The sequence below is a fragment of the Drosophila pseudoobscura genome, chromosome 2 (assembly GCF_009870125.1).
Source record: "Drosophila pseudoobscura strain MV-25-SWS-2005 chromosome 2, UCI_Dpse_MV25, whole genome shotgun sequence".
In the NCBI taxonomy this organism is placed as follows: Eukaryota; Metazoa; Arthropoda; class Insecta; order Diptera; family Drosophilidae; genus Drosophila; species Drosophila pseudoobscura.
Window position 1 is genome coordinate 5,940,527 of NC_046679.1, and position 27,853 is coordinate 5,968,379.

At 36.1% G+C, this 27,853-nt stretch overlaps 1 protein-coding gene and 3 long non-coding RNA genes across 7 annotated transcripts in view; 3 read left to right on the forward strand and 1 right to left on the reverse strand.

Moving 5' to 3' along the window:
* Positions 1–1,088: 1,088 nt before the first annotated feature.
* Positions 1,089–1,774, forward strand: LOC117183487 (uncharacterized). Its single transcript, XR_004468576.1, has 2 exons — positions 1,089–1,331; positions 1,591–1,774. It is a non-coding gene; the product is annotated as an uncharacterized lncRNA (long non-coding RNA).
* Positions 1,775–4,932: 3,158 nt separating this feature from the next.
* LOC117183400 (uncharacterized) lies at positions 4,933–6,322 on the forward strand. The gene is made up of 2 exons (XR_004468559.1): positions 4,933–5,830; positions 5,900–6,322. It is a non-coding gene; the product is annotated as an uncharacterized lncRNA (long non-coding RNA).
* A 4,488-nt stretch (positions 6,323–10,810) lies between these two features.
* Positions 10,811–18,752, forward strand: LOC117183405 (uncharacterized). Its single transcript, XR_004468563.1, has 2 exons — positions 10,811–11,272; positions 11,342–18,752. It is a non-coding gene; the product is annotated as an uncharacterized lncRNA (long non-coding RNA).
* A 1,076-nt stretch (positions 18,753–19,828) lies between these two features.
* aus (argus) overlaps positions 19,829–27,853 on the reverse strand; it is a 30,426-nt gene continuing 22,401 nt past the window's right edge. For 2 of the 4 annotated variants that reach the window (XM_033379494.1, XM_033379491.1), the window contains exons 5-15: positions 24,930–25,052; positions 24,690–24,827; positions 24,369–24,512; positions 24,224–24,312; positions 23,986–24,113; positions 23,754–23,873; positions 23,499–23,644; positions 23,255–23,429; positions 22,893–23,194; positions 22,636–22,833; positions 19,836–22,571 (exon numbers count right to left, since the gene is read on the reverse strand). In XM_033379494.1, the coding sequence (XP_033235385.1) occupies positions 22,468–22,571; positions 22,636–22,833; positions 22,893–23,194; positions 23,255–23,429; positions 23,499–23,644; positions 23,754–23,873; positions 23,986–24,113; positions 24,224–24,312; positions 24,369–24,512; positions 24,690–24,827; positions 24,930–25,052 (1,667 nt within the window). In that variant the 3' untranslated portion in view covers positions 19,836–22,467. Of the gene's footprint in view, positions 22,572–22,635; positions 22,834–22,892; positions 23,195–23,254; positions 23,430–23,498; positions 23,645–23,753; positions 23,874–23,985; positions 24,114–24,223; positions 24,313–24,368; positions 24,513–24,689; positions 24,828–24,929; positions 25,053–27,853 lie in introns of all 4 variants that reach the window. The other 2 variants (XM_001358025.5, XM_015183080.2) reach the window with 2 other exon arrangements.

The following is a 27,853-nucleotide window of genomic DNA, read 5'->3' on the forward strand; positions in this document are numbered from 1 at the left end:
TAGGCCATATATTTTTCAAAAATAATCCATCAAATTAACTGTCTGAAGAAATGGATAAAGGTATTCTAATTCCAGTCAAATTTTAATGGGACACGAATCGTACCAGGAAGATTTACGTTAATAGATTACATTCTCGAAATAACCCACGATCTTTTAACATATGCAATGAAATAATGTACACCTCTTCCAAGAAATGAAAAAATGCCTACCTTCGCACCTAACATACAAATATTTATGTTTTTATAGTACATACATATGCAAGTTGGAGTATTCGTACTCGTGCAAGTGAAACCACTACACCGCGCAACAATAACAGCACTACACCACGCAACAATAATACCACTGATCCCGCTATTTTCACCATATGCTGAACAGTCCATGTGACACTGGATAGGAACATTTTTTGGTATAAAACAACTACTTGCAAAAAGAAGAACCGAGCATTCCAGAAGTTACGAAAGGAAGCAGTAGAAGCTGCCAAGATAGGCGCTCCTTAAATTAGGCTCGTTACGAATGTTATGATCTAAACAAATCTACAAGCTTTTGTCTTATGAATTCAACATCTTCGAACTACCAACTTCCAGCTTGAAACTCTAGTTGGCTTCACTATCTTCCTCAACGCAATCCAACTTTTATTGGCAAACGATTAAGTTTTTATTGAGTTCTTCCATTCTATAACAAAAGCGTCGACCAACTTTGCTTATCTTCTACTCTCTTCTATGTTCTCCAAAATGTATTATGTATCTTACACATAACTGGAAGAAATGCAGAGACTCATTGTATAATCTGCATAAAAATACTGATTCTTACTGTATGCTTGCTGAAAATTATGTTTGAAATGTATTTATTGGTATGCAATAGACCGCGAGCCTTATCCTCTGATTCATTTATAAGCCTTTTAAAATAAACTATTTCATAGTCAAAAGTTACTGAATCTAAAAGCATTTCGTCACTAAACGAATATTAATCAGACTCTTTTCTCATCTCAAAACAAATTAAATTAATGTTCCTAAATAAAATGTATGTATGCCTACTACTGTAAGGGTATATTTATACACATATATGTATTGAAATGCAAGCTATTTCAAATATAAAATATTTGTGGAACATTACTCAAAAATTCCGAACGAGGGACAATTTTACAGGGGACAGAAAGTTTGAAAAAATGCATCCCGGGTGATTGGAACATGTTGATCAAGAAATGAATCCAAATCAGTGAATAGCATTCGTTTCTCACGATTTTGAAAGCATGAATAGCTGCCCCTTAGCGTCTTTCCTTTGCTAGCGTATACTCATAATTGAATTACCCAAGGTTTCTGGAAAGTCCCAAAGTATGTTTTCTCCTTACTATGTACGTTAACTTTTTTCCTCCACTATTCTTTCCCAAACTCCAAACGTGAATACTTTTCTCCCATTATCATTTCGCCAACCTTCTTTATTACCTTTATCCTCTTATAGAGACACAATGCTTTATCATTTTGACAATCTACTGATATGATATTCTGTTTATTAACTCAAATAATTTATTCACGTCTTTGTCGCTACTAGTTTTTTCTATTTATAACATGTTATACATTATATCCAAAATAGACTACTAAAATTCAGACAAAACGTAAAAAACCATCAAACAAACACGTTTTGAAAATATGTCGGACAACTAAAAATCTTCAGCATAACGATAATGTATATGTATAAATCGTATATGGATATGGAAACTTCTTTAAGTTCTGCAATAGCTATAAATGAGATACGAAATATAAAAGTGTATTAATAATTTGTGGAATTCATTCAATGAAAACCCTGACTTAGGAATCGGAAGATATCATTTTGCGATAAAGGGGAAAATTTTGATAGCTGTGATGTTTTACGCAAACATACAGATGTGATTATGTATTTTTGAAATATGCCATCAAAAAGGATTCAATCAATCACTATCAAGTGGACAACTGGCATTGCTATGATATTTAAAGCAATTGCTCGAGTACAATTACATTTACCAAACAGTAACTTCCAATCCCATATGTATTTCCTATATTGCATGCAGAATATATCGTAAAATGATTATTATGATATGTAAATTGCATTTAATACCATTCGGGTTGCATTGCAGTACAAAGTTCATCCTCCAAGAAATGCTTATTTTTTTGTTTCTACTGATTTTCTGTTGTATACCTTACACGAAACCAAAAAGAGACCACATGTTAAATTTTGCCGATGTAATTGGTGGTGTTTTATTATAGCACGCATTGAAAATAATACTATCTAAGTGGTAACAAGCATACAATTTTGCATCTACATTTATATTGAAAATTCATTTTAAAACATTATTTTGCATTATGCCCATATATGGGAGAAATGTAACCCAACAGAAAAATTAAAATTATTTACTGATTCTACTGGTATTATGCAATGCGAAAAACTTAACCTAAAAGCTAATAATAACAATGCATTATTTTACTACAGTAATATTTGTTTGCTCCTATTACCTTAAGCGCAGCTTTCTCATAATAATGTCGTGCCAGTATAATCGTATACACTAGATATCAACATGTGAGTTCCTACTCTATAATGATTGCAACCGATATATGTATAAACATGTTTTTTGGGGTTTCCGGCTGAACTCATATTTTTGTAAACGATAATCCTCTATCAATTTTTAAAACCATAAACAAAAACTTTAATAAAAATTCTTCCGTACTTGTTATATCACAACAAATTGACATATATAAATCATTAAAAACAACATTGTTTTAAAGAATTCATTCACATATCGAAACCTGCAAAACTGCCAGAAAAACTGATAAATTCGATCCAAATTCGATCTGCAATGGAAAATATTACATTAATAAATATATTATGAGACTTGAATAGGATTATATATGTAAACTGCGCTTTCTTCTACCCTGCTAGTCATCTCTACCCTACCCATCCCCAAGAAGGGCTCGAATTAAAAAGGAACTTTTACGCATATGTAAATGACAAACGAATTTAATGCAATCTGAAATCTTCATCTTTATAAAACGGTTGAAAAGAAAATATTTAAACATAGTTATAGTTCTTTCTCGATTAAGGCTAACGATGTAAATGAAAATACTGCCCCAACTAGCAAATATTCACCGGTTTATCCAATTAATTTTAGACAGAGCTTATTTAAATATATCCTCTTTCCCTGCTCTGAACACTAATTTTGGAAATGCATCTAATTAAATAACGAATGGAAATGAATGAACAAATCCAAAGGAATAATTTTGCGGATAATGATATTCTTAGCTTTATCGGTATTTTTATATGCTCTTATGTTTGTGGCCCACTTCCCCTCGTGACTTACTTTTCTGTATATCGACCGCATGGTTAAGAAGAACTTTTTCTCGTGACATACGACATATGGTTTTCAACTATAATAGGTAGGAATTGTAGCTCACTATAATAGGTAGGGTGCGTGCAAATGCTTTAAAGACGGTTTTGATCACTTGATCGCAATGAGAACAGTAATTAATTAACAAATAGTGATCTCTCAACCTTATCTGATTATATTTATATGTTCTTATATTAATACCCACTTACCTCCTGACTTACCCTTTTATACCGACCTCCTCTTAATCTCATCTTGATCACAATGAAACCCGCAATTATTTTACATATTGGGCGATTAAGATTAAGAACCAGTTTCCGTCGTGACATACGACATATGTATATGATTTTCCACAGAAATAGGTAGGGATTGAAGCTCACAAAAATCTATAGGGTCTGTGCAAAATTTGTATGATTATGCTCCACTTTCCCCCGTGACTTACCCTTCTACATATTGACCATACCTCCATGTCTCCTTGATCGCAAAGAAAACGGGAAATTATTTACATATTGGAGGATAGGGACTCCTATGTTATCTAAACAATCTTATGGATAAGAACTACATTCCAGAACCACAAGGATATATGATTTTCCACTACAATAGGTAGGGATTGTAGCTCACTACAGTAGGTAGGGTGCGTACAAATGGTTTCGATCTCTTGATCGCTGTAAGGCGAAGAATTAACTAACGGATACTGATTCCTCAACCTTATCAGTAGGGACTGTTTTTATATTTTTTGATGTTCTTATAGTAATACCCATTTTCCCTCGCGACTTACCCTCTTATATACCGAATATCCCTCCATCACTTCTTGACCGAAATGAATGTCAGAATCAACTGACATATTTTAGGATAGGGACTCCTATGTTATCTATACAATCTTAAGGCTAAGAACCACATTCCCTCGTGTCATACGACAAATATATATGTATAATTTTCCACTGTAAGTGTAGGAAGGTAGGAAGTGTAGCTCACTATAATAGGCAGGGTGCGTCAAAATGTTTTAAAGATGGTTTTGATCTCTTGATCACTCTGAGGCGAAGAATTTATTAACGGATATTGATTTCTCAACCTTAATCTTAAGATTTGCGGCTACGGACTCTTGTTATCTACGATTTGACCCCGTACCGATTTACCTCGTATCATACAACAAGGATATGGTATTCTTAACCATAATAGGTAGGGATTAGCTAACCAAAATAGGTAGGGTGCGTACAAATAATTTAAGGAGAGAGCAGGAATTAATTTGTGAATGTGATGTGAATGTGATTTCTCAACATCATCAATCCCTCTGATATATCTCCATCTCTGCTTGACCGAAATGAACCCCGGATTTATAATCCCCAATCTTTCCTTGATCTGAATGAAAACGGGGTTATGTTGACAAATATTACTTTATACATAGCTACCACAAATTCTAAAATTTGTTGAAACAAAGTAGGCAGGGCTCAGAATAGCATTCATGTGATTTGTGTTTAAGTGAATACGTAAAAATATCAAAACGATAAATTCAATTCTCTGCGAAAATCAAATTTGAAAATTTTGGTAAAATAGTTTCAATAAAAATCGTGATTCCGGCGAGTGTTGTTCGCATACTTATAAGTATCGGATAGTATTCGGAGAGACGTCCTCAAACAATTATTGGACTATGGACGAATACGTTGGAGACCAAATAATGTTACACCATGGATTACAAAGTAAATATGCATTCTCCCGTGAGCTACAGATAGGAATTATGCAAAGGCTAGGCCATATATTTTTCAAAAATAATCCATCAAATTAACTGTCTGAAGAAATGGATAAAGGTATTCTAATTCCAGTCAAATTTTAATGGGACACGAATCGTACCAGGAAGATTTACGTTAATAGATTACATTCTCGAAATAACCCACGATCTTTTAACATATGCAATGAAATAATGTACACCTCTTCCAAGAAATGAAAAAATGCCTACCTTCGCACCTAACATACAAATATTTATGTTTTTATAGTACATACATATGCAAGTTGGAGTATTCGTACTCGTGCAAGTGAAACCACTACACCGCGCAACAATAACAGCACTACACCACGCAACAATAATACCACTGATCCCGCTATTTTCACCATATGCTGAACAGTCCATGTGACACTGGATAGGAACATTTTTTGGTATAAAACAACTACTTGCAAAAAGAAGAACCGAGCATTCCAGAAGTTACGAAAGGAAGCAGTAGAAGCTGCCAAGATAGGCGCTCCTTAAATTAGGCTCGTTACGAATGTTATGATCTAAACAAATCTACAAGCTTTTGTCTTATGAATTCAACATCTTCGAACTACCAACTTCCAGCTTGAAACTCTAGTTGGCTTCACTATCTTCCTCAACGCAATCCAACTTTTATTGGCAAACGATTAAGTTTTTATTGAGTTCTTCCATTCTATAACAAAAGCGTCGACCAACTTTGCTTATCTTCTACTCTCTTCTATGTTTTTCAAAATGTATGTATGATTGGCCAACTTGATAAATATTTGATAATAAGCTGCAAATTAAATCTTACACATAACTAGAAGAGTTGCCATTGCCATAACTAAACAATACATTCTAATGGATTATTTGACTGTCAGTTGCTGTCACCTTAAACTACCAAAATATCCGACAATTTCATGTTGATTATTATGCTTCATATTTTAGCAGAAACTCATTGTATAATCTGCTTAAAAATACTGATTTTTACTGTATGCTTGCTGAAAATTATGTTTGAACCGTATTTATTGGAATGCAATAGACCGATTAACTCAACTTATTTATCTACATACAAATCTATCGCAACTGCACTTTGTATTTAGGAAATGTCCTCGCAGTTTTTTCTATTCATCATATTTATATATGTATAACCAAAATACCCCACCAAAACCTAGAAAAAATTGAAAAAACCATCACACAAACATGTTTTTTATGTATCGTCTGTCAAATAAAAAACTTCAGCATAACGAATATATGTATAATCGTAATAGGAAGTGGAGTTATCTTTGAATTCTGAAATAGGTATAGCTATACACTTGAACAGAACTACAGATTACAGAAAATGTATGAAGTGGTTGCACAGAAGCGCCGAAGAGAGGAGCACCTCAGCCAAAGAGGAAACGCTCTCACGAGACTCCTCGGTCAGCACCGAAGCGCTCCAGAGTTCTTCCAAGTTCGCGCATATTGCCAGAAAAAGGACGCTGATTGGCGTCCCGGACAAAGGCAACGCGGACTCAAAGATTCCAAGAAACCCAGATTTAAGAATCGGAAGATGTGGTCGAATAACTTGGAAGGAAAGGGGAAATTTGGATTGGCAAAGAATGTGCGAATACTTTAGGATGCCTTACACAAACAGAATTGCTATGGTAGCTCGAATTTGTTCCAGTACAATTACATTACCAAAACAGTAACTTCCAATCCCATATGCATTTTCTATATTGCATGCAGTATATATTGTAAAATGATTATTATAAAATGTAAATTGCATTAATTACCATTCCAGTTGCATTGCAGTGCAAAGTTCAACCTCCAAGAAATGCTTGTTTTGTTGGTTTCCATTGTGCTTCGTCCTAGATCAGCTACACGATACCAGCAAGACACTATGGACATGTTAAATGTTATCCAAAATAATCAAAACAATATTTTCTCAGTGGTAACAAGCTTACAATTTTGTTTGATCCTATTACCTAAAGCGCAGCTTTCTCAAGCTGATAGCGAACACTATTGGATATTTTTCCTTTATTGCATTACAATTAATATTCAAAAACTCTAAAGCTTGCTGTCCGCTTGGTTTGAAATGCCTTTATTGGAACACACTAGATCAAAAGTTCTACTCCCACTCTAATCATCTGTGATTAGAGCAGCACTTCAACACACAAATAATTTATGAACTCAACAATGGAACGTATTGAAAACTATTTTATATTTTCACTAGAGGGCAAGATCCTTGCTAACTCGGTTCACTCGTGCAGAAACCACCGATAAAATAAAATTGTCGACGACGAAATAGAGATAATTATGTAACGAAGATTTCCTGAATTTTAATGATTTACCAGTATAATCGTATACACTAGATATCAATATGTGACTTCGTACTCTATAGCGTTTCCAACTGATTTTAGAATGAACTCAATGTAAATGAAACTCCTTTAATGAATTTATATAGCACAGAAGTCCTATTATACAGAAATTTCATGCACAAATCATGTACATATAAATCATAAAACCACGAAACAAAAATAGTTTAAAGAAGTCACGGTAACATGTCTAAATCTAAAAATCTGCAAAAATCAACTGATCAAATTTATCAAATCCTATGAAAACAAGAGATCCTATCGCAAGAGATCTGCTGTGGTAAATATTATATAAATATTATGTAAATATTTCCCCATTCTCAATCTAAACATCTCTACCCTAAGAAGGGCTCAAACTAAAAAGGAACCTATACTACCTATATAATGAGATTTCGAAATGCATTATCTGAACTCTGATGGTTCAGAAGACCATGTCAAAGCGGATCATATTTATCACTGAAATACTCTGAACCCATTCTCAGGGGCTGTATATTGAAATATTTATAAGACAATAATTTGTCTACGAGGAACGATTTCACAGTAGTTGATTATTTTAATATAACCTCTACCACCGCTCGGACCACTAATATTGGGAATGCAATGAATTAATTAAATCACCAATGGGAAGCAATGAAAAAATTCAAAATACGATATGAGTAAATTTTTTATCTAAACAAGTATAACATTGTATTATAAATGGTAGACGTGGGTTCTGGCCTTCTTTCTTAACTAACCTATAGGTCCCTTAAATCTACTCTTAATAGAAAATAGATCGGATGCGTAAAACTGTTTTCAATATGCTTTAGATCTCTTGAACAATATGAGACTCTTATGATATTTATCTATCCCTTATATATAACTTACCTTTCTACACAATGACCATATCCCCATCTCTTCTTCTCTTCTTGAAATCAAACTCGGAATCAACTGTCATAACATATTTGAGGATAGGGACTCCAATATTATCTATACAATCTTATGGCTAAGAACCACATTCCCTCGTGTCATACGACAAATATATATGATTTTTCCCTATAATAGGTAGGAAGTGTAGCTCACTATAATAGGTAGGGTGCGCACAAATGTTTTAAAGATGGTTTTGATCTTTTGATCAGTATGAGACGAAGAATTACTTTACAGATAGTGATATCTCAACTTTATCGGTAGGGAGGGACTCTTATTATATTTATATGATCGTACAGTAATACCCATTTTCCCTCGAGACTTATTCTCTTCGATACCAACAATCTCTCCATCTCTTCTTGACCGAAATGAATTTCCGAATCAACTGACATATTTGAGGATAAAGATTCCTATGTTATCTATACAATCTTATGGCTGAGATCCACATTCCTTCGTGTCATACGACAAATATATATGATTTTCCACTATAATAGGCAGGAATTTTAGAGCACTAAAATAGGTAGGGTGCTTACAAATATTTAAAAAAATGTTTTGATCTTTTGATCAGTATGAGAGGACGAATTCATTTACAGGCAGTGACCTCTCAACATTATTGGTAGGGAGGGACTCTTATTATATTTATATGATCGTACAGTAATACCCATTTTCCCTCGAGACTTAAGCTCTTCGATACCAACCATCTCTCCATCTCTTCTTGAATGAAATGTATTTCCGAATCGACTGACATATTTGAGGATAGGGACTTCTAAGTTATCTATACAATCTTATGGCTATGAACCAAATTCCAACGTGCTATACGAAATATATATGATTTTCCGCTATAATAGGTAGGGATTGTAGCTCACCATAATACCCTTCTACATATTGGCCATATCTCCATGTCTCCTTGATCGCAAAGAAAACGGGAAACTATTTACATATTGGAGGATAGGGACTCCTATGTTATCTATACAATCTAATAGATAAGAACTACATTCCAGAACCACAAGGATATATGATTTTCCACTATAGTAGGTAGGAATTGTAGCTCACCAAAATAGATAGGGTGCGTACAAATTTTTTATAGATGGTTTTGATCTCTTGATCGCTGTAAGGCGAAGAATTAATTGACGGATAGTGATATCTCAACATTATCGGTAGGGATTCATCATATTATTATATGTATATGCTCTTATAGTAATACCCATTTTGCCTCGCTACTTACCATCTTATATACCGACCATCTCTCCAAATCTTCTTGACCGAAATGAATTTCAGAATCAACTGGCATATTTTAGGATAGGGACTCCTATGTTATCTATACAATCGTATGGCTAAAAACCACTTTTCCTCGTGTCATACGACAAATATACATATGTATATGATTTTCCACTATAATAGGTAGGAAGTGTAGCTTACTGAAACAGGCAGGGTGCGTCAAAATATTTTAAAGATGGCTTTGATCTCTTGATAACTCTGAGGCGAAAAATTTATTAACGGATATTGATTTCTCAACCTTAATCTTAAGATTTGCGGCTACGGACTCTTGTTATCTATGATTTGACCTCGTACCGATTTACCTCGTATCATACAACAAGGATATGGTATTCTTAACCATAATAGGTAGGGATTAGCTAACCAAATAGATTAAGGAGAGAGCAGGAATTAATTTACGGAATGTGATTTCTCAACATCAATACCTCTGATATACCTCTTATGATAATTTTATGTTCTTATATTAATACCATCTTATATATCTCCATCTCTGCTTGACCGAAATGAACCCCGGATTTATAATCCCCAATCTTTCCTTGATCTGAATGAAAACGGGGTTATGTTGACAAATATTACTTTATACCTAGCTACCACAAATTCTAAAATTTGTTGAAACAAAGTAGGCAGGGCTCAGAATAGCATTCATGTGATTTGTGTTTAAGTGAATACGTAAAAATATCAAAACGATAAATTCAATTCTCTGCGAAAATCAAATTTGAAAATTTTGGTAAAATAGTTTCAATAAAAATCGTGATTCCGGCGATGGGTGTTCGCATACTTATAAGTATCGGATAGTATTCGGATAGACGTCCTCAAACAATTATTGGACTATGGACGAATACGTTGGAGACAAAATTATGTTACACCATGGATTACAAAATAAATATGCAATTTCCCGTGAGTTACAGATAGGAATAATGCAAAGGCCAGACCATACATATATTTTTCAAAAATAATCCATCAAATTAACTGTCTGAAGAAATGGATAAAGGTATTCTAATTCCAGTCAAATTTAAATGGGACCCAAATCGTACCAGGAAGATTTACGTTAATAGATTACATTCTCGAAATAACCCACGATCTTTTAACATATGCAATGAAATAATGTACACCTCTTCCAAGAAATGAAAAAATGCCTACCTTCGCACCTAACATACAAATATTTATGTTTTTATAGTACATACATACGCAAGTTGGAGTATTCGTACTCGTGCAAGTGCAAACCACTACACCGCGCAACAATAACAGCACTACACCACGCAACAATAATACCACTGATCCCGCTATTTTCACCATATTCTGAACAGTCCATGTGACACTGGATAGATACATTTTTTGGTATAAAACTACTACTTGCAAAAAGAAGAACCGAGCATTCCAGGAAGTTACGAAAGGAAGCAGTAGAAGCTGCCAAGATAGGCGCTCCTTAAATTAGGCTCGTTACAAATGTTATGATCTAAACAAATTTACAAGCTTTTGTCTTATGAATTTAACATCTTCGAACTACCAACTTCCAGCTTGAAACTCTAGTTTGCTTCACTATCTTCCTCAACGCAATCCAACTTTTATTGGCAAATGATTAAGTTTTTATTGAGTTCTTCCATTCTATAACCAAAGCGTCGAAAACTTTGCTTATCTTCTACTCTCTTCTATGTTTTTCAAAATGTACGTATGATTGGCCAATTTGATAAATATTTGATAATAAACTGCAAATTAAATCTTACACATAACTAGAGGAATTGCCATTGCCATAACTAAACAATACATTCTAATGGATTATTTGACTGTCAGTTGCTGTCACCTTAAACTACCAAAATATCCAACAATTTCATGTTGATTATTATGCTTCATATTTTAGCAGAGACTCATTGTATAATCTGCTTAAAAATACTGATTTTTACTGTATGCTTGCTGAAAATTATTTTTGACATGTATTTATTGTTATGCAATAGACCGCAGACTGTACTCCGAGCTTTGCCCTCGGACTCTTTTATAAGGCCTTTGAAACAAACAATTTCATAGTTATAAATTACTGAATCTTATCGCACTTTATCATTAGCCAAATATAAATATAAAACTTCCTTTTCTCAAGTGTCAAAAGAAGTCCTAAAGACCTTGTATTCAAGTTGATAAAGACAGCATAAGTCCTATTTTAGAATTTGTATCTCCTCCGCTAACCGAGTTTCATGATCTGGCTACAACTGCTGGTACTCTGCAAACGGTTTTAATTGCGAGAATTGTGAACAAGCCAGAAAATTTCATAACAAATTCTGAGATAAATAATTTCGGCTCTTTAAAGGACCCGCAAGGGCCAGAAAAGGATCTAATATACAACTGTTTAGAGGGATGAACTGCCAGGATACTGACCGTTTGAAAGCAACGTATTCCTGGTGATTGATATTTCAGTAAATAAATCTGAAGGAAAGAATAGTATGACTCTACAACGATTTGGAAAGCATGAATAAAAGCGGACATAGTTTCTATTGTTTTACCAACTACCAAGCCAACAAATAGTACTCTGAGATTTTCAAATGGCTATCCAATGGGAGAGGATGTTTGTATTGGAATTCGGAATGCATCTGATTAGTATGTATGTTTTATTGAGTAGTAGATCGAACATAAAGGTTATTGAACAATTTACTACAAATCTGTGGCTAGCGCTCACTCAAAGTTGAATGATGTCTTCTTTACCTAAGGTTTTTCCCGAATTCCTCTCTCCAAACTACGTGAATACTTTTCTCCCATTATCCTTTCGCCAACCTACGTTATTAACTTTATCCCATTATAGAGATATAATGCATTATCATCATAGTTTTGACAATATTCTGATTTGATATTCAGTTTATTAACTCAAATTATTTATCTACAAATGGATCGCCACTGCACTAGGTCTTTAGGAAATTTCCTTCGTAGTTTTTTCTATTTATCATATAATATTTTAACCAAAACAGACCACTAAAATTCAGACCAAACATAAAAAACCATACAAAAAATATATTTTGAATGAATCGTCTGTCAACTAAAAATCTTCAGCACAACAAATATGTGTATAATCGTAATTGGAAATGCAATCATCCTCAAGTTCTGCAATAGGTATAGCTATAAATTAAGCCGGAACTTGTCTGAGATATGAAATATGAAGGATTATGAACAAGAAAGGAGCCCCTCAGCCAAAGAACCAACGCTCGCAAAAGACTTCTGGGTCATCAGCGAAGCGCTCCAGATTCTTTCCAACCATTTCTTTAACGCAGATTGCCAAAAAAAAAAAGACGCTGATTAACGTTCTAAGAAACCCTGAGGCAAACATTTTGGGATTAAGGGGTAATTTCGACTCTTATAATTGCAAAGTATGTGCGAATACTTTAGGATGCCTAACACAAACATGCAGATGTGATTATGTAATTTGAAATAAGCCATCAAAAAGGATTAAATCCATCACTATCTAAGTGATTTGTTCGAGTACAATTACATTACCAATCAGTAACTTCCAATCCCATATGTACTTCCTATGTTGCATGCAGAATATATTGTAAAATGATTATTATGATATGTAAATTGCATTAGATACCATTCGGGTTGCATTGCAGTGTAAAGTTCATCCTCCAAGAAATGCTTGTTTTTTGGTTTCTATTGATTTTCTGTTGTATACCTTACACGAAACCAAAAAGAGAGATGTTAAATTTTATCCCATGTAATTGGTGGTGTTTTCTTATAGCACGCATGGAAAATAATATTTTCTAAGTGGTAACAAGCTAACAAATTTAAACCTGCATAGCAGTTTCAAGCATTATTTCAAATGTCTACAAATGGAAGATATATAATTGAACTACCAAAAGAGCTAGCCGATGCACACAACCAATAATGCTTTATTTTCCTGACAGTATTACTTCTTTGCGAATGTTACCTTAATCGCAGCTTTTCAAGCAGATGGCCAAAACTTTGTTGGATTGTTACATTGTGTTACAGATAATATTCAAAAATACTACAGCTTACACATTGGAACACATTAGATTGAAAGTTGAGCTCAATGCGCCGTATGAATTCCAAAATGGAACGTATTCAAAACTATTTTATAATTGCAATAAGGGGCATGCCCCAACAACCGATAAAATACAATTTTGGGCGACGACGAAATAGAGATAATTTTATAACAATGATTACCTGAATTTGAATGACTTACCAGTCCAATCGTATACACTAGATATCAATCAATAACTTCCAACTATTTGACTTCCTAATAAATGTTTTTTGGGGTTTTCAACTGAAATCATATTTTTGTAAATGATACAACTCTATAAATTTTAAAAGCCAAAACAAAACATTCATAAAAAATGCTTCCGTACTTGTTATAGCACAACAACTATACAAATAAATTATTAGAAAACAAAATACATAACATTTTTTCAAGAATTCACCGGAACATATCAAAATCTAAAAATCTGCCAGAAAAAAACTGATAAATTCGATCAAAACCTATTTAAATAATATATTACAAGACCTCTACGATGGAAAAAATTTTCAAATTAAATATATTATGAGCAATATGATTATAAATGTAAACAACTCTATCCCTATCCTCAATCTAATCATCCCTACCCTACCGATTGCCAAGAAGGGCTCGATCTAAAAAGGATTTTGTACGCCTATTCAAATGACAAATAAATAATAAAAATAACTAATTGGAAATACTCCCCTAATTAGCAAACATTCTACGGTTTATCCAATTAATTTTAAGCAGAGCTGATCATATTATCTATCACTGAAATATCTGGGACTATCCATCGATAGGGCCTAACCTCCTTCTCCGCTCTGACCACTAATGTTGGAAATGCATTTAAATAAATACCCAATGGGAAGCAACGAACAAATTCAAAATTCGATTTGAGTAAATTTTGTACCTGAACAAGTCTACCGCGTGTTCGTATGGCAGTTCTGACTGTATCTGACCAATTTATTAACTAAACTATCGGTTCCTTCAAACTACTCATAATAGAAAAGTCACTTGTTGACCAACGATTTCTCAATTATCGTTTTGTATATTTCTCTAAACTGCGTTGACAGCTTTTCCAATTCCAACATCCAAAGAATTTTCGGGGGTTTCACGCTGGGCTTTGCATTGCGCTGAAAGAATCAGGTGGAAAATAATGAAATAAAATCCATTACCTACTCGAATATTAAATCTAATGATAAACCCAATTCGATTTTTATGAAATTAAGGATACAATTATAACAAAAATACCACACGCCCTTTGATAACCATATATTGAATACATCGGTCAATAATAAAACCTTTACCATTATAATAATTAAAATAATAACGAGTACCTAAAGGTGGAAAGAGTAATTGATTAAGAAATATTTAAAAATAAATCTCAACAATGTTGCTAGTCAACCATCGTCAATGATATACAAAACCACTAAATATGAAATCCTTAAGTCCATTAAATTTAATTTATTGAAAAAATAATATTTATTGATTATAAACTCCCACAGGGGAACCAATTATCTAAATTTTTTATAAAAATTCTCCATGCGAGAAATATCAAGAAAACTCGTAATGAAATATTTATCCGTTATGGCGTAATTCATCGAGGATACCGGTTAACTCCCAAGCAATAACAGACAATAATAGACGATATTCTGCGATAAAATGTATAATCAAAATGCTTTGACACCTGTAATACCACATATACTTTTGAAATCAGCGATCATTAAGTATCGTTATGTAGATCAATCTACTCGTAATCAAATATATCTGTGTACCTGTATCAAAACACGCTTTTTAAACAAACTACGTTTCAAAAACCACAAATCATAGTCCCATATGTCCTATATTGTATTGGTTATACTCGTACTTTTATCCTGTTTTATTGCATTGCACGAATTGATCATCTCCAGAACTGTGTATGCTTTAAATTTTTAAATGAGCTTCTTAACCCTATTGGTTGCGTTGGGGCTCCATGAAACAAAAACCTTATACATAAGTAGAAGAAATGCCATCGCAATAACTGAAACTTTTATTGGGAAATCAAGTTTATTACTTATGAAACTTACAGAATGAATTTTAATGGTCGGTTGCTGTTACTTTAAACTACCAAAATATCCGACAAACTTAAGTTGATTATTGTGCTAAATTTTTTCGCAGAAACATTGTGTAATATGCATACAACTATTGATGCTTACTGTATGCTTGCTGAAAATAATTTGTTTGAAATGTATTTATTGTTATACAATAGACTGCAAACTGTACTCCGAGCTTTGTCCTCTGACTCTTTTATTACTGAATCTTTTCGCCCTTTCCTCAAATAATAAATTAAATCCTATATAAGTTGTATTAAGTTGGTAACGAAACAACACAAGTCCTATTTACTATATGTATCTCCTCCACTCCTCCGTTCATGATCTTGGTACAGCTCCTAGTACTCTGCAAACATTGTGAATAGCGAGAATAGTGAACAAGCTATCAATTTTCACAAGAAATTCGGAGCTAAAAAATGTCTACTCTATAAAGGACCCGCAAGGGCCAGATAAGAATCTAAAATATGTACAACTTGTTGGTGGGACGATCTACCAGGATACTGATACAACGCACTCGGGGTGATTGGCATTTCTCTAAATGAATCTGAAGGAAACCTATTGTTTGAACAATTAGCAAGCCAACAAATTCTATATTAATCTGAAATATTAAAACAACTATCCGATGGACATGGATGTTTGTATTGCAAATCGGAGTGCATCTGGTTATTTATATATCTTTTATTGAGAAGTGGATCTAACATAAAGGTTACTGAACAAGCTGAATCTGTTGCCAGCGTTCACTCAAAGCTGAATGGGGTCTTCTTTACCTAATGTTTTTCCTGAATACTTTTCTCCCATTATCATTTCGCCAACCTACTTTATTACCTTTATTCCATTATAAAGACAAGGCTTTATCAATTTATTTTTGACGTTCTTCTACTAATCTATCGGAACTGCACTTGGTCTTTAGGAAATGTTCTTCGTATTTTTTACTATTTATCATATGTATAATATTTTAACCAAAATAGACCACTCAAACTTAGACAAAACTTAAACTACCATCAAACACACATGTTGTGAATGTGTCATCTGTCAACTAGAAATCGTCAGCACAACGAATAAATATATAATCGTAATTGGAAATGGAAACATCCTCAAGTTCTGCAATAGGTTAGGCTATAAATTTCAACAGAACTGCTCTGACATATGAAATAGCAAAGATTATAACAATCTATGGAATATTCGTAAATTCTTTCAATTAAAGCCCCAATTCAGGATTCGAAAGATGTAGTGGAATAATTTGGAATGAAGGGGAAATTTGGATACCCTTATTTGCAAAGATTGTGTGAATACTTTAGGATGTCTTACACAAACAGCATTGCTTTGGTAGTTAACGCATTTGTTCGAGTATAATTACATTACCAAAACAGTAACTTTCAATCCCATATGTACTTCCTATAATGCATGCAGAATATATATTGTAAAATGATTATTATGATATGTAAATTGCATTTATTACCATTAGTGTTGCTTTGCAGTGCAAAGTTCATCCTCCAAGAAATGCTTGTGTTGTGGTTTCTATTGTTTTTCGTTTTAGATAACTTACACGAAACGAAAAACAGACTACATGTTAAATGTAATCCGATGTAAATGATTTAGTTTTCTTATAGCACGCAATGAAAATAATATTTTCTAAGTGGTAACAAGCTTTCAATTTTGAATCTACATAGAATTATCAAGCATTTTCAAAAATTAGTTCAAATTTCCATAAATGGAAGATATGTATTTATGTAATAGAACAGCAAAATTTAGATTATTAACTGACCCTACAGGTACTATGCAATGCGAAAAGCTTTACCAAAAGAGCTACACGATTCACACAACCAATAACACTTTATTCTAATGACATATTATAATTTGTTTGCTCCTATTATTTAAACGAAAGGTGAAGGCAAACACTTCTTTAAATATCTGGCCTATGTACAAGCATCTGTTCTGCATATTTTTCTTGTATTACAATTAATATTCAAAAATTCTTAACATTGCTGTCTGCTCGGCTTGAAATGCCTTAAATGGTACACATTAGATGGAAAGTTTTACTCACTCCATTTCTAGTCGCTTTTACTAGGGCTTCGAACAAAATGTATCTCGAACATACATATGTACATCTTATAGTACTATAGCATCTTTCAAATGGCTTAATGTAAATATTTATATTTTTAAATATATATATATCGTATTTAAACCAATGAAATAGTACTACACGTATTCACTGCAGAACTTCATAGACGGTAATTGGAATTCAGATCAAATATTTGTCATATTATACTTTTTATCAACGTAATATTTATCCACAAGATACCAATACCATATAACAAGAAACATAAAGATATGATTCAATGCACATAAATTATGAAAGACTTTCGAAAAATGCATAGCTACAATATCAATCCGGACCAACTTTTCTGGACTATTCATATTAAATCCGAAAATCGCAAACTAACAGCACATGAAGTACCTAGATTTATCAAATTAATTAACAAATTAAAATCGAAACTTTTAGTCCCATCGTTTAACGCTCAGCAGCGTACTTCCCTTATGGGCTTAGTTAATACTCAGTTCTTTCAGTGTTCTTCTACTTAATGTAAATAAATGTGGAATTCGTCTTACGACCTTGTCGAATCGCATTTTAAATAGTTAAAATCAACCAACATTAAGATAATTCCCTGAATCATAAATTTAATTTCGACTGCATGTTGATGTGCTATCGAATTTTTGTTTAATTGATTATGTGTTGATAATGTCCATTTCTTACTAATTTAATTTGTTTTAATGCGTGCATTATACCCATTACAAACCAAAATTATCGATTATACTGACTTTTGCTGTTTAACACCTTTACGGAATTTTTCCTGCGTTTTTTATGTTTCAACCTTTTTTGTTACATAAAAGGTAATTTTTAATTTCAATCCCCCAAGTCCCCGTCAGTATTGTAATTAAAATAAAAGCATCCGAGCTTCGGGTGAGGTTATGGATGCATTTTGATCTCTGCACTTATCTCCAAAACCCCTTTTTGTATGGAAACATACCACCCAAATAACCTCACCCACCAAATTATGAACAAAGAGAAACAAATTTCAATAAACCCAAAACCACGAAGATGCCACCCTCACTACAATGATTGACGAGAGATGACTGGAGCTAGACAACGCCCTACCATGTGAAGGATCCTGGAACCTGGAGCAGTCAATATATTTTATTAAAAAAATTGTAACGAAACTAATAAAATGTATTATGTTATGTGAATTGTAACTAACAGTTTGTGTTGAGAAAGATTATTTAACAAGTAACAGAAAATACGTATGCTAAAGGTTTGTAGCACAAATTTCTAATCATTCGAGGATCAGCCGAGGATCGATGATCTTCAAGAACGAACAGTCGACATTATTACCTTGTAATAAATATATTACGCCGGACAAAGAAAGACGAAATAGAGGTCGAAGGAGGAGCTGTCCTTACAAACAATCTATCGTTGGTGAAGTCATCGGAAATGCGGATAAAATCGTAACTTTAATTATGTTTTATGACGATTAATTCGAAAGGCGAAAATTCGAAAATTATAAACCATCAGCAGCATCCTGAGCATTTTTTACAACATATGAACTAAAAGTAATTCTAATAAAAAATCTCTTTTAAGAATCCTAGACAAAGAAACTATATATTTCGTTTGGAGTTCAACCAAAGAATAAAACACATTTGAAGTATATTTTTAATTAGTTTGTATTTGTATTCGTATTAGCTTAAAAAACAAACCCAAACAAGGTAAGAACATAGTACTCAAAACATTCAATTATTGACGAAAATTGCATTAAGTTTTTTTTCACACACATGAACTAAATCGACGGCATATTTGCATATCGTTTTCTGCTTGCTGCACTCGTTAAAATAGACAATTAAAATGATTTATAAAATCGCTTTGAATATAAAAATCACTTATATCTAATGCTTAGCGTTCACACTCAGGTGGGGCTGCCACGCCCCAGCTGGGGCTGCTCCTGGTCGCCCCCCATCCAATACACACGTCGATCGACTGCAGTAGCCATACACAAAACTGGATAAAAATTCAAGCGTTGCTTCAACTATTTACAAAAATATGCTGCATGTTATGTTTTTTTCGCCTTTGTTATGTTTTGCTTCGATTTCTTTTTTATATTTAGCAGTTTTTAGAAACATTCGAATACATTTGTGGAGACCGTTTGGAACATTAATAACACGTTAAAGTTCTGACAATGACACAAGAAAACAACTAAGGCTGGAGCTGGAGTTGGAATTGGATCTGGGTCTGGATCTTACATTGGGAGGTTGGGCGTCGGGATGGTAAAGTGTTTCAGCTTAACAATTGCAAAATAAACCAGTAAAGCGCCAACCAGCTGGAATTCGTGTGCTGGCTGATGGAGACAGGAGGATGGGCGTTAAAACTGTACTTCGACTTGAAGGATTACTCAATGTTCCGCTTGATTTATGTGGTTTCTGTTTTTACTTGTTTAAAATGCATTCAATATTATTTAATATGCTCGTATTTACTTTTTAAAAGCTGACAACAAATTGAAATGCCTATTTAAAGAGAGGTACACTCAAAAAATATTCAAGAGTCCGCTGCTCGGGCTCAGCTGCTGCGCTGCTGCTAACTACTGCCGTGCACTCCGGCCGATCATTGTACATTTTGTACATTACGATGTCTGATTTGTCTGGCCATCTCTATCTCTATAAGGAGTTGACTGGATGCTGCTGCCATTGCCGTTTCCGGTCATGATTTTTTTTCTTCGTGTTCTCTAGTATTTTCCCACTTTGTGTCTGCTCTGCTGCTCGAGTTTACAATGTTATTTTCGTAATTTTATATAGATGTTTGTTGAATGTATACATAGTTCTTAGAAAGTAACTCTTATGTTCTGTACGCCCGCCCGCTGTGCCTGTCCTAGCGCCACGGCTGGGTCGCTGTCGCTGTCTACCAAGTGTTTCTGATCTCTTGCCACAATCCTTTTAGCTAACTAGCATTTAGTTACATACATACATATGTATACATACTCGTACACCGCGTACGCCACCGTTGCTCAATTCTCAATTCGCATAACATTCGCTATTTACATGGAACTCAAAGTTACGCTTCGTAAATTTTGACTAGTTGCCTTGAAGGGTCTCTACTGTCCTCACCTCTCCTCTATCGCTCTGCTCTGCTTACGTTCTCTTCTTACTCGTTAATTGTTTACGCGTTTACTCGTTCGCTTAGGTTTCGGATATTGGGCAAATGCATGCGCTCGTGTACTGCTAATGGAAAAGAAAAAATGCTAGTTTTTGAAATCCTTTGGATACAGTTCATCATCATCATTAATTCTCCTCCGCCACTCGTCCGCTTTAGTAGCTGTTGTTTCCATTACTGCTGCATGCATCTGTTCTGCTCTGCTCTATTCTGTTCTGTTCTTTTCTTGTGCTTTCATAAGAGATTTACACAGTTGTTTATTCTAGACCTATATCACCGCTTAATTGTCTTAAACACTCTAATTATTTTAGCATCCCTAGCTGCTGATTCACTTGTCTGTCTTTGTTCTGTTTGGTAGAGTTGTCTGTTGTGTTTTTGTTTTGTTTTGTGTCTTACGAAGTTAGTTGATTGATTATGAAAGTGGTGTGCCTCTACTTATCAAAGTTGCTCGAATTCCTCACAGTTCTTAAACGCCTATGTATGTACTCCTATGTACTCCCGATTATATGTATAGTACTATTATAATGAATCATACAATATCAATATATGCGTACTTTGCAAGGTATTAATTATGTTATGAAACCAATGCGATCCTATGCAAAACGTTATTCATCATTATATATACTCGTATGGTATGTATGTACGATTTTGCTTCATTTGTACATAAAAATATATTGTATATGTATGTGCATTTACATGCCTGCCTGCCTGCCTGTATGCCACTGCCACAACGGCAGCACAACACCTATCTCGAATGAGCCAACATCCCATCTCTTCTTGTTTTGTACATTTCGCGAAAATGGTTTTCGGTTTTCGCATTTCCTTTGAATGCATCTCATAATTCTTGTATATAGTTTAAAATGTTGCATTCGTCCTGTGATTTGTATGTATGTATGTACTTTGTTGTAGGAAACATTTCGGAAATTATATATAAAAATATGTATGTGCCACAAAACAAACTACGAGATGGCTAAAAAGAAAACAGAACGAAGAAGCTTTTAGCTTGTATTCGTTTAGTTCTACTGTCTGATGTCATTTCTATGGTTTGTTTCGTGTTCTCCTTCTCGTTGCTGTGTCTTTGCTCTGCTTAGTGGATAATCGTACAATAAATAAATAGCATTTGCTACATACATACTTGCATTAATAGTTACATATATGAACCTTGCGCTACTCTTAGTAATAGACGCGTTCTACTAGCCCTAATACAAATAGCGCTGATCTAAGGCTTTATTGCAAACCATTTTCAATTTTCATATTGTGGGTATGTGTGCCCCTTACTATATCGGATTCTTGTTTATTTTAAGCACTTAGAACTAAACAAAAGTGTGTGTTCATCAGTAAAGAAAAATAAAAACAATACATTATTTACAGCCAAACCAGTCTGGAGTCTGGGAGTGGTTCGATTACGCCTTACACATACTACATGAAATATACAATAAGTCTTAAATGTGTCTTGTATACATGTCGATCATAATGGGATTTGGTTTTGGGGTTTTAGTAAATGCATACACAGCGCTGTGGCCTGTAATGCTTATGTGCTTATTTAGAATTGTGGTGCAGTTTGTTGTTTGCCACCGCTTGCAACTCAGCTGCGCAGGTAGAGCCATTGCAGCGTGGCCATTGTCAGCAGCAGGAGCCAGTTGCCCAGCTGAGCATCACCTGCACTCGAGCCCGTTTCGCCGCATTTGCCTGTGGATAGGGAAAGCAGAGTTTTACTAAGGATGCCGCAGTCTATAGCGAATGTAGAACATACCAAAGACTGACAGATTGGCCACCAAATGGTGATCGGGTGGCTTCTGTGTGCCTCGGTAGCAGGCATCGCCTACAACCAACTTGGCTGAGGTGCCCTCCGTTGGCCGATAGGTTAGACAGACGCCGTGCTTGCTGCCCTTGTGGCGTGCTATGATGAAGAACGTACTATTCTCGCTCCAGGAGCCGTGACAGGAGTACTCTGAAATGGCAAATCCTAAATAAGACCAAATCCGGACTTTAAACTCTATTTACGCATACCCTCTTCACCCTCCACACTGCACAGCGGACTAACGTCGATCGAGTTGGGTTTACTGCATCCTACCCAAAGCTGCCGTTGGGCATTGTAGTTAGGCACACAGCCCGGGACATCGCGCCGATTCCGCGTGGCCACAAATCCCACACTCGTGTCGTTGCTATTCACGTTGCCCAGTACAAGCGCCTGCTGCTGCTGCGGATCCTGGGGTGCACTGCGTCGACTGCGTACGGGAAGACCGCGAGTATTGGCATGCCAGGAGCCACGCTCCATGTGTTCGGCATTCCGAAAGCTGAGCGTGCTGCGTCTGCAATCAAAAAATCGAGCTGTAAAACTGCCAGCAGCAGCAACCACGGAGTCAGCTTACCCTTTATGACCAAAAGTTCCCGCGTCTGCACTCTCGTGGTGATGATGTCCGTGTCCCAGGTGCGATTTGCCGTTGTGATTGCGCTTGTGGCGCGTGGCCAAATACGGCGGCCCGATGGCGCCGCGCAGGTTGTACAGTCCCTCCATTGGGCAAATCGCCGGTTCCGGATTGCTTGCTACAGGGAAAGATACAGAGGGCGTTGAATACGGCTGCAGTAGGCTTGCAGAGAGTGCATCTCTCTTACCCAGCAAGGTAATGTAGGCCATCTTATTAATATCAAAGTGATCCGGTGCACAGGCATCCTCCAGGCGAACGGCCGGCTTGCCCGTCTGTATTTCAATGACGTGCGTGTCCCGGCGGTAGAACATCATGCACATGAATCCTGATTGACTGTGGGGCGAAACAAGCAAACGGGGAACGGCGAACGGTGAACAGACATTGAAATTGCAGGAACGTGTTGGTTAGCCTCTTGGCAGTATTTTCAATTTGGGCCACTTACCACCCGGTCGTGTAATGCACCACGGCCATCATTTCGGTTGAGGTCTGTTTATTTATCTGCTCGCAGAGCGCACGTGTCTCCATATAGCCGTTGGGTTTAATAATGTGCACGGACCCATCACTGAAAAGAAACGTAAGCGTAAACGGGAATGGAAATGGAAACAGTTCAGAGGTCCGTTTGATTCGGTTTGGTTTGGGTGACAACTTGGCCGCAGGCCTTTGGCGGAACTCACTTGGGGTGATAATTGTAGACGGCATAACCCATAAGTGCATGCCAGTGACGGGGACCCTTGAACCAGGCTGGGAAGTCACAGCGCTCCGCCACCGGCGGTTTTCGCAGGGACATGATGCGGGAGCCAACCTGCGCGGAGAGGGTTAGAGCAGAGGATGTGGCAGTGTGGCATTTGCAGGTAAGTGAAAATGGTTTGTGTCTGTGTCTGCGTCTGTGTTAGTGTTGGGGAAAATGCTTACCTCGGCACTGTCTAAGCCATTGCAAGTGGCGTCGCCGGATTGTGCCAGCTTATACTCGGCATCCTTTGAGCTGAGCATGCTGGGACCGCCTGCAAAGGGTTTTAAAGCTCAAACAAAGTTCATCCTGTTTGCCGGAAGGCCTTACCATTACCCATCAGCGCGGAGATTTTCTCATAGACAAAGCAGCGATATCGTTCCTCGTTCGAGATGGCATGATGGTGCGAGACCAGGCCAACCAAATAGCGTGAGTTGCCATCCTTCCAGGTCGCCAGACACGTCAGTTCCTCAACTGCAGTATCAGTATCAGAAGCAGAAGCAGGCGGGCAATGGAACGGAACACGGAGCACAGAACAGAGGGCAGAATGGAAGAATGGAAGAAAGAAAGGCAGGAAGGAAGGAAGGAAGGATGTTCATCTTCAGTTCCAGAAAGTAGCGATGAGTCATTGTCATGACCAGAAAGACTCACCTGTACTCTCGGTCCCGAGGACATCGGGACAGGCCTGGAAGCTCAGCAGGAGGCGACTCTCCTCCGTGCAGCTCTCAATGTTGGACACTGGCGACTTGCACTCCCCATGGCCCCGGTTGTATGTGAATATGAAGGGTCCTGCCGGCGACAAGGAATAGGAAGAAAGACGACTCTTGAAATGACCCAGGCCCAGACCCAGACCCATTGGGATGTACATCGTTTGCTTCTGCAAGTACTCACCCTTGAGCGGACACTTGACCGGCTCGGCGCTCTCCCGGAAGAGGGAGTACAGCAGGGCATCGCCCGGTATTTGGTCGCAGAGATTCTGTAAAGTCTCACGGCCCTTGCAAAAGTCTGGGGGACATGATTATTTTAAAAGCACAAATAAAAATTCAATTAATGCAAATCGCAAATGATGTTGTCGTAGACACAGAACACACAAAGATAGATAGATAGATAGATAGATACAAATAGCGGTAGTAGTAGTAGTAGTGGTAGTAGTAGTAGCAGTATTAGTATTAGTATTAGCAGTAGAAAGTAGTAAAGGATTAGTGGGAGCAGAGTATGTAAGTTGTAAATTGTAGTAAGTAATTGCAACACATTAAAGAAAGGACAGGGTTAAAGGAAATCAAATCTACAAAGGGCTAAGGAATTGTAAAAGATTTATTTTGAAATATTTTTATGTTTTTATTTCGTTTGTTGAGTGCCGCACTGGAAGCTGGGAAGGCTGGGAATCCGTGGTGTTCCAGGGCCATCCATGGCCCAAGCATGCCATTTAAATTGCACAGAAATTTGTTTAATTAAGTGGCCGCCGAAGCTGATGGTCCGGGGAGAAGATTGCTCCAAATGAAGCCTTAAATCAGCAGAAATGTCGCAAGTGGCGAGTGACGAGAGAGTCGGGCATGTTGCGGTCATGGCCCCATACCCACACCCATCTCCACACACACGCACACCCTCCATTCCGATTCCCAACTCCAGCTTCAAGTGCGGCACACAGGAGGCAGTAGGCAGTAGGCAGAAACAACAACAATTTCTGTGGAAATGTATAAAAAGCAGCGGTAAGTACAAGATACATAAGTATGTAAGTTCCAGAAAAACACAAACGAACCAAACAAAGTGGGGAACCAGTAAGGAAGAACAAACCAAACCAAACCAAAGCAAAGACTTGTGACGTTCACAGAAATAACTTAAAGACAAGAGTTTTTCATTTTTCAGCACTTCCTCGAGCTGGGCTGTGGGACTGACTGCAGTTGCAGTTGCAGAGCCCCCAACTATTTTTTATTTTTTTCTTTTGTATGTATGTATTTGTAAATTCAACTGAAAGGCACAACACACGTTTAAAAATGAACCGAAAGCAAAAACACACACTTGGTTCGTCTTCTGGTGCTTCTGGCTCTCCTCCGGGCAGAAGTGAGACCAAAAGCATGGGGGAATTGGGGGGTTTTTTAGGCAATAAATAACAGGTAACAGGTAACAGGTAGGTAAAGGTAGCAAAGGTAGTAAAATAATGTTAGGGCCTGGCAGGGCCCCCCATACATAAGGTATAAAGGTATAAGGTATTTGTTGCTAGAGCAAGCATAACATTTTGAATCAACTAAAAAATAATAACAAACATTTACTCATGATGAATAAATTGAGTAGTCGGGTTTCTGGGTTTTATGGCAAACGCGACACATATATATGTATATGTTTTTTTTTCTTTTGGTAAAGGGTCCTCTCTTTTTTTCTTTTCGCTTTTTTTTTGTTCATTCTTTTTTTTATATATACTGGTAGGTAGTAGAGTTGTTGTAAAAGTAATTGTAACTAAAATCCGTTTCGAAACGGATGTATAATGTACGATATATACATAGAACACATACAGGCAGGGTTCTCAACATTACAGAAAATCTTTACAGCTAAAAAGGCACACAACAAACAGTTTTTGTACTTGGCTTTTTTGTTTTTTTTAGGATTAAATCGAACAATTTCAGTTGAAAACTCAAATCAAATGAAAAACAAAAAAAAACAGGCACACGCAGAGCAAAAAACCACAAACAGAAGAGTGAGAAACAAATTATGAAAAAGTACCAATTATGTATGTAGCATGTAGTGTGGTGTAAAAGCCAGGATACGCCAGGACTCTGTACTGTCCGTGTGTGTGTACGGGTGTACGGGTGTACGGGTAAGTGTGTGGCGTTTTTGAGTAATGATTGTAATTAAGTAGCAGCTACACTTTATGAGTTATACAAAGCATACCGAGTATCAGAGGAAACAAAGGTGTGTGGGACGGGGCGTTGTGTATCATGGTATGTGTGTGTGTGTGTGTGTGTATGAGAGTACTACGGAGAAGCGTTTGTGGCATATATAATAGTATATCATGACAAGGCAAAAAACGACATCACAGACACGAGAAAAAAGCACAGAAAAGGAGAACAAATTAAACAAATTATATTACTTTGCAGTGGGTTTTTCTTTTATTTTTTTGGGTTTTGGTATTCTCTGGATGTGTACTGGTCGGACCGATAGATAGCCGGGTACAGTACAGTACAGCCCCGAGCACAATCACACACACACACAACACTTAGACACTTAGAACGGAACGGAATAAAAAATGAGAGACACACACAGCTAATACGAATACGAATACGAGTACAAGTACAAGTACTATAGTACTATAGTAGTAGAAAGTAGAAGGAAGGAGCACACCGAAGGAAGGAACCAACGAACGAACGAACGAACAAACGACACAATTGTACAATAACTTATGAGTAACCGAGAGAGCAGAAATTGTTGAGTTTCATGTTAAAATTACATTAATTAAAATTACACACATTTAACTAAATGAACGTAACGGAATGGGGGGAAGAACCGAAAGGAACACACCAAAAAAGAAAAATAAATAAAAATAAAAAAAGCAAACGAACAAAAACTAAAAGACACAAACACGGACACACAGAAAAGGAAAAACAACAACACAGAATCGGGAACGGATCGGAACCCATAGAGCAAATAGTAGTAGTACGAATAGTAGTAAGTAGTAGTAGTAGTAGGGTAGTAGTAAAGTAAAGTAGTAGTAGGTTGTTAGGTTAGGTAGAATGTAGTAAGAAGAAAGTACAATAAGTAATTGATAAATGAGACAATTATACTAGCGGTCACCGGGCAGCCCATCCCAACATTTCATCATC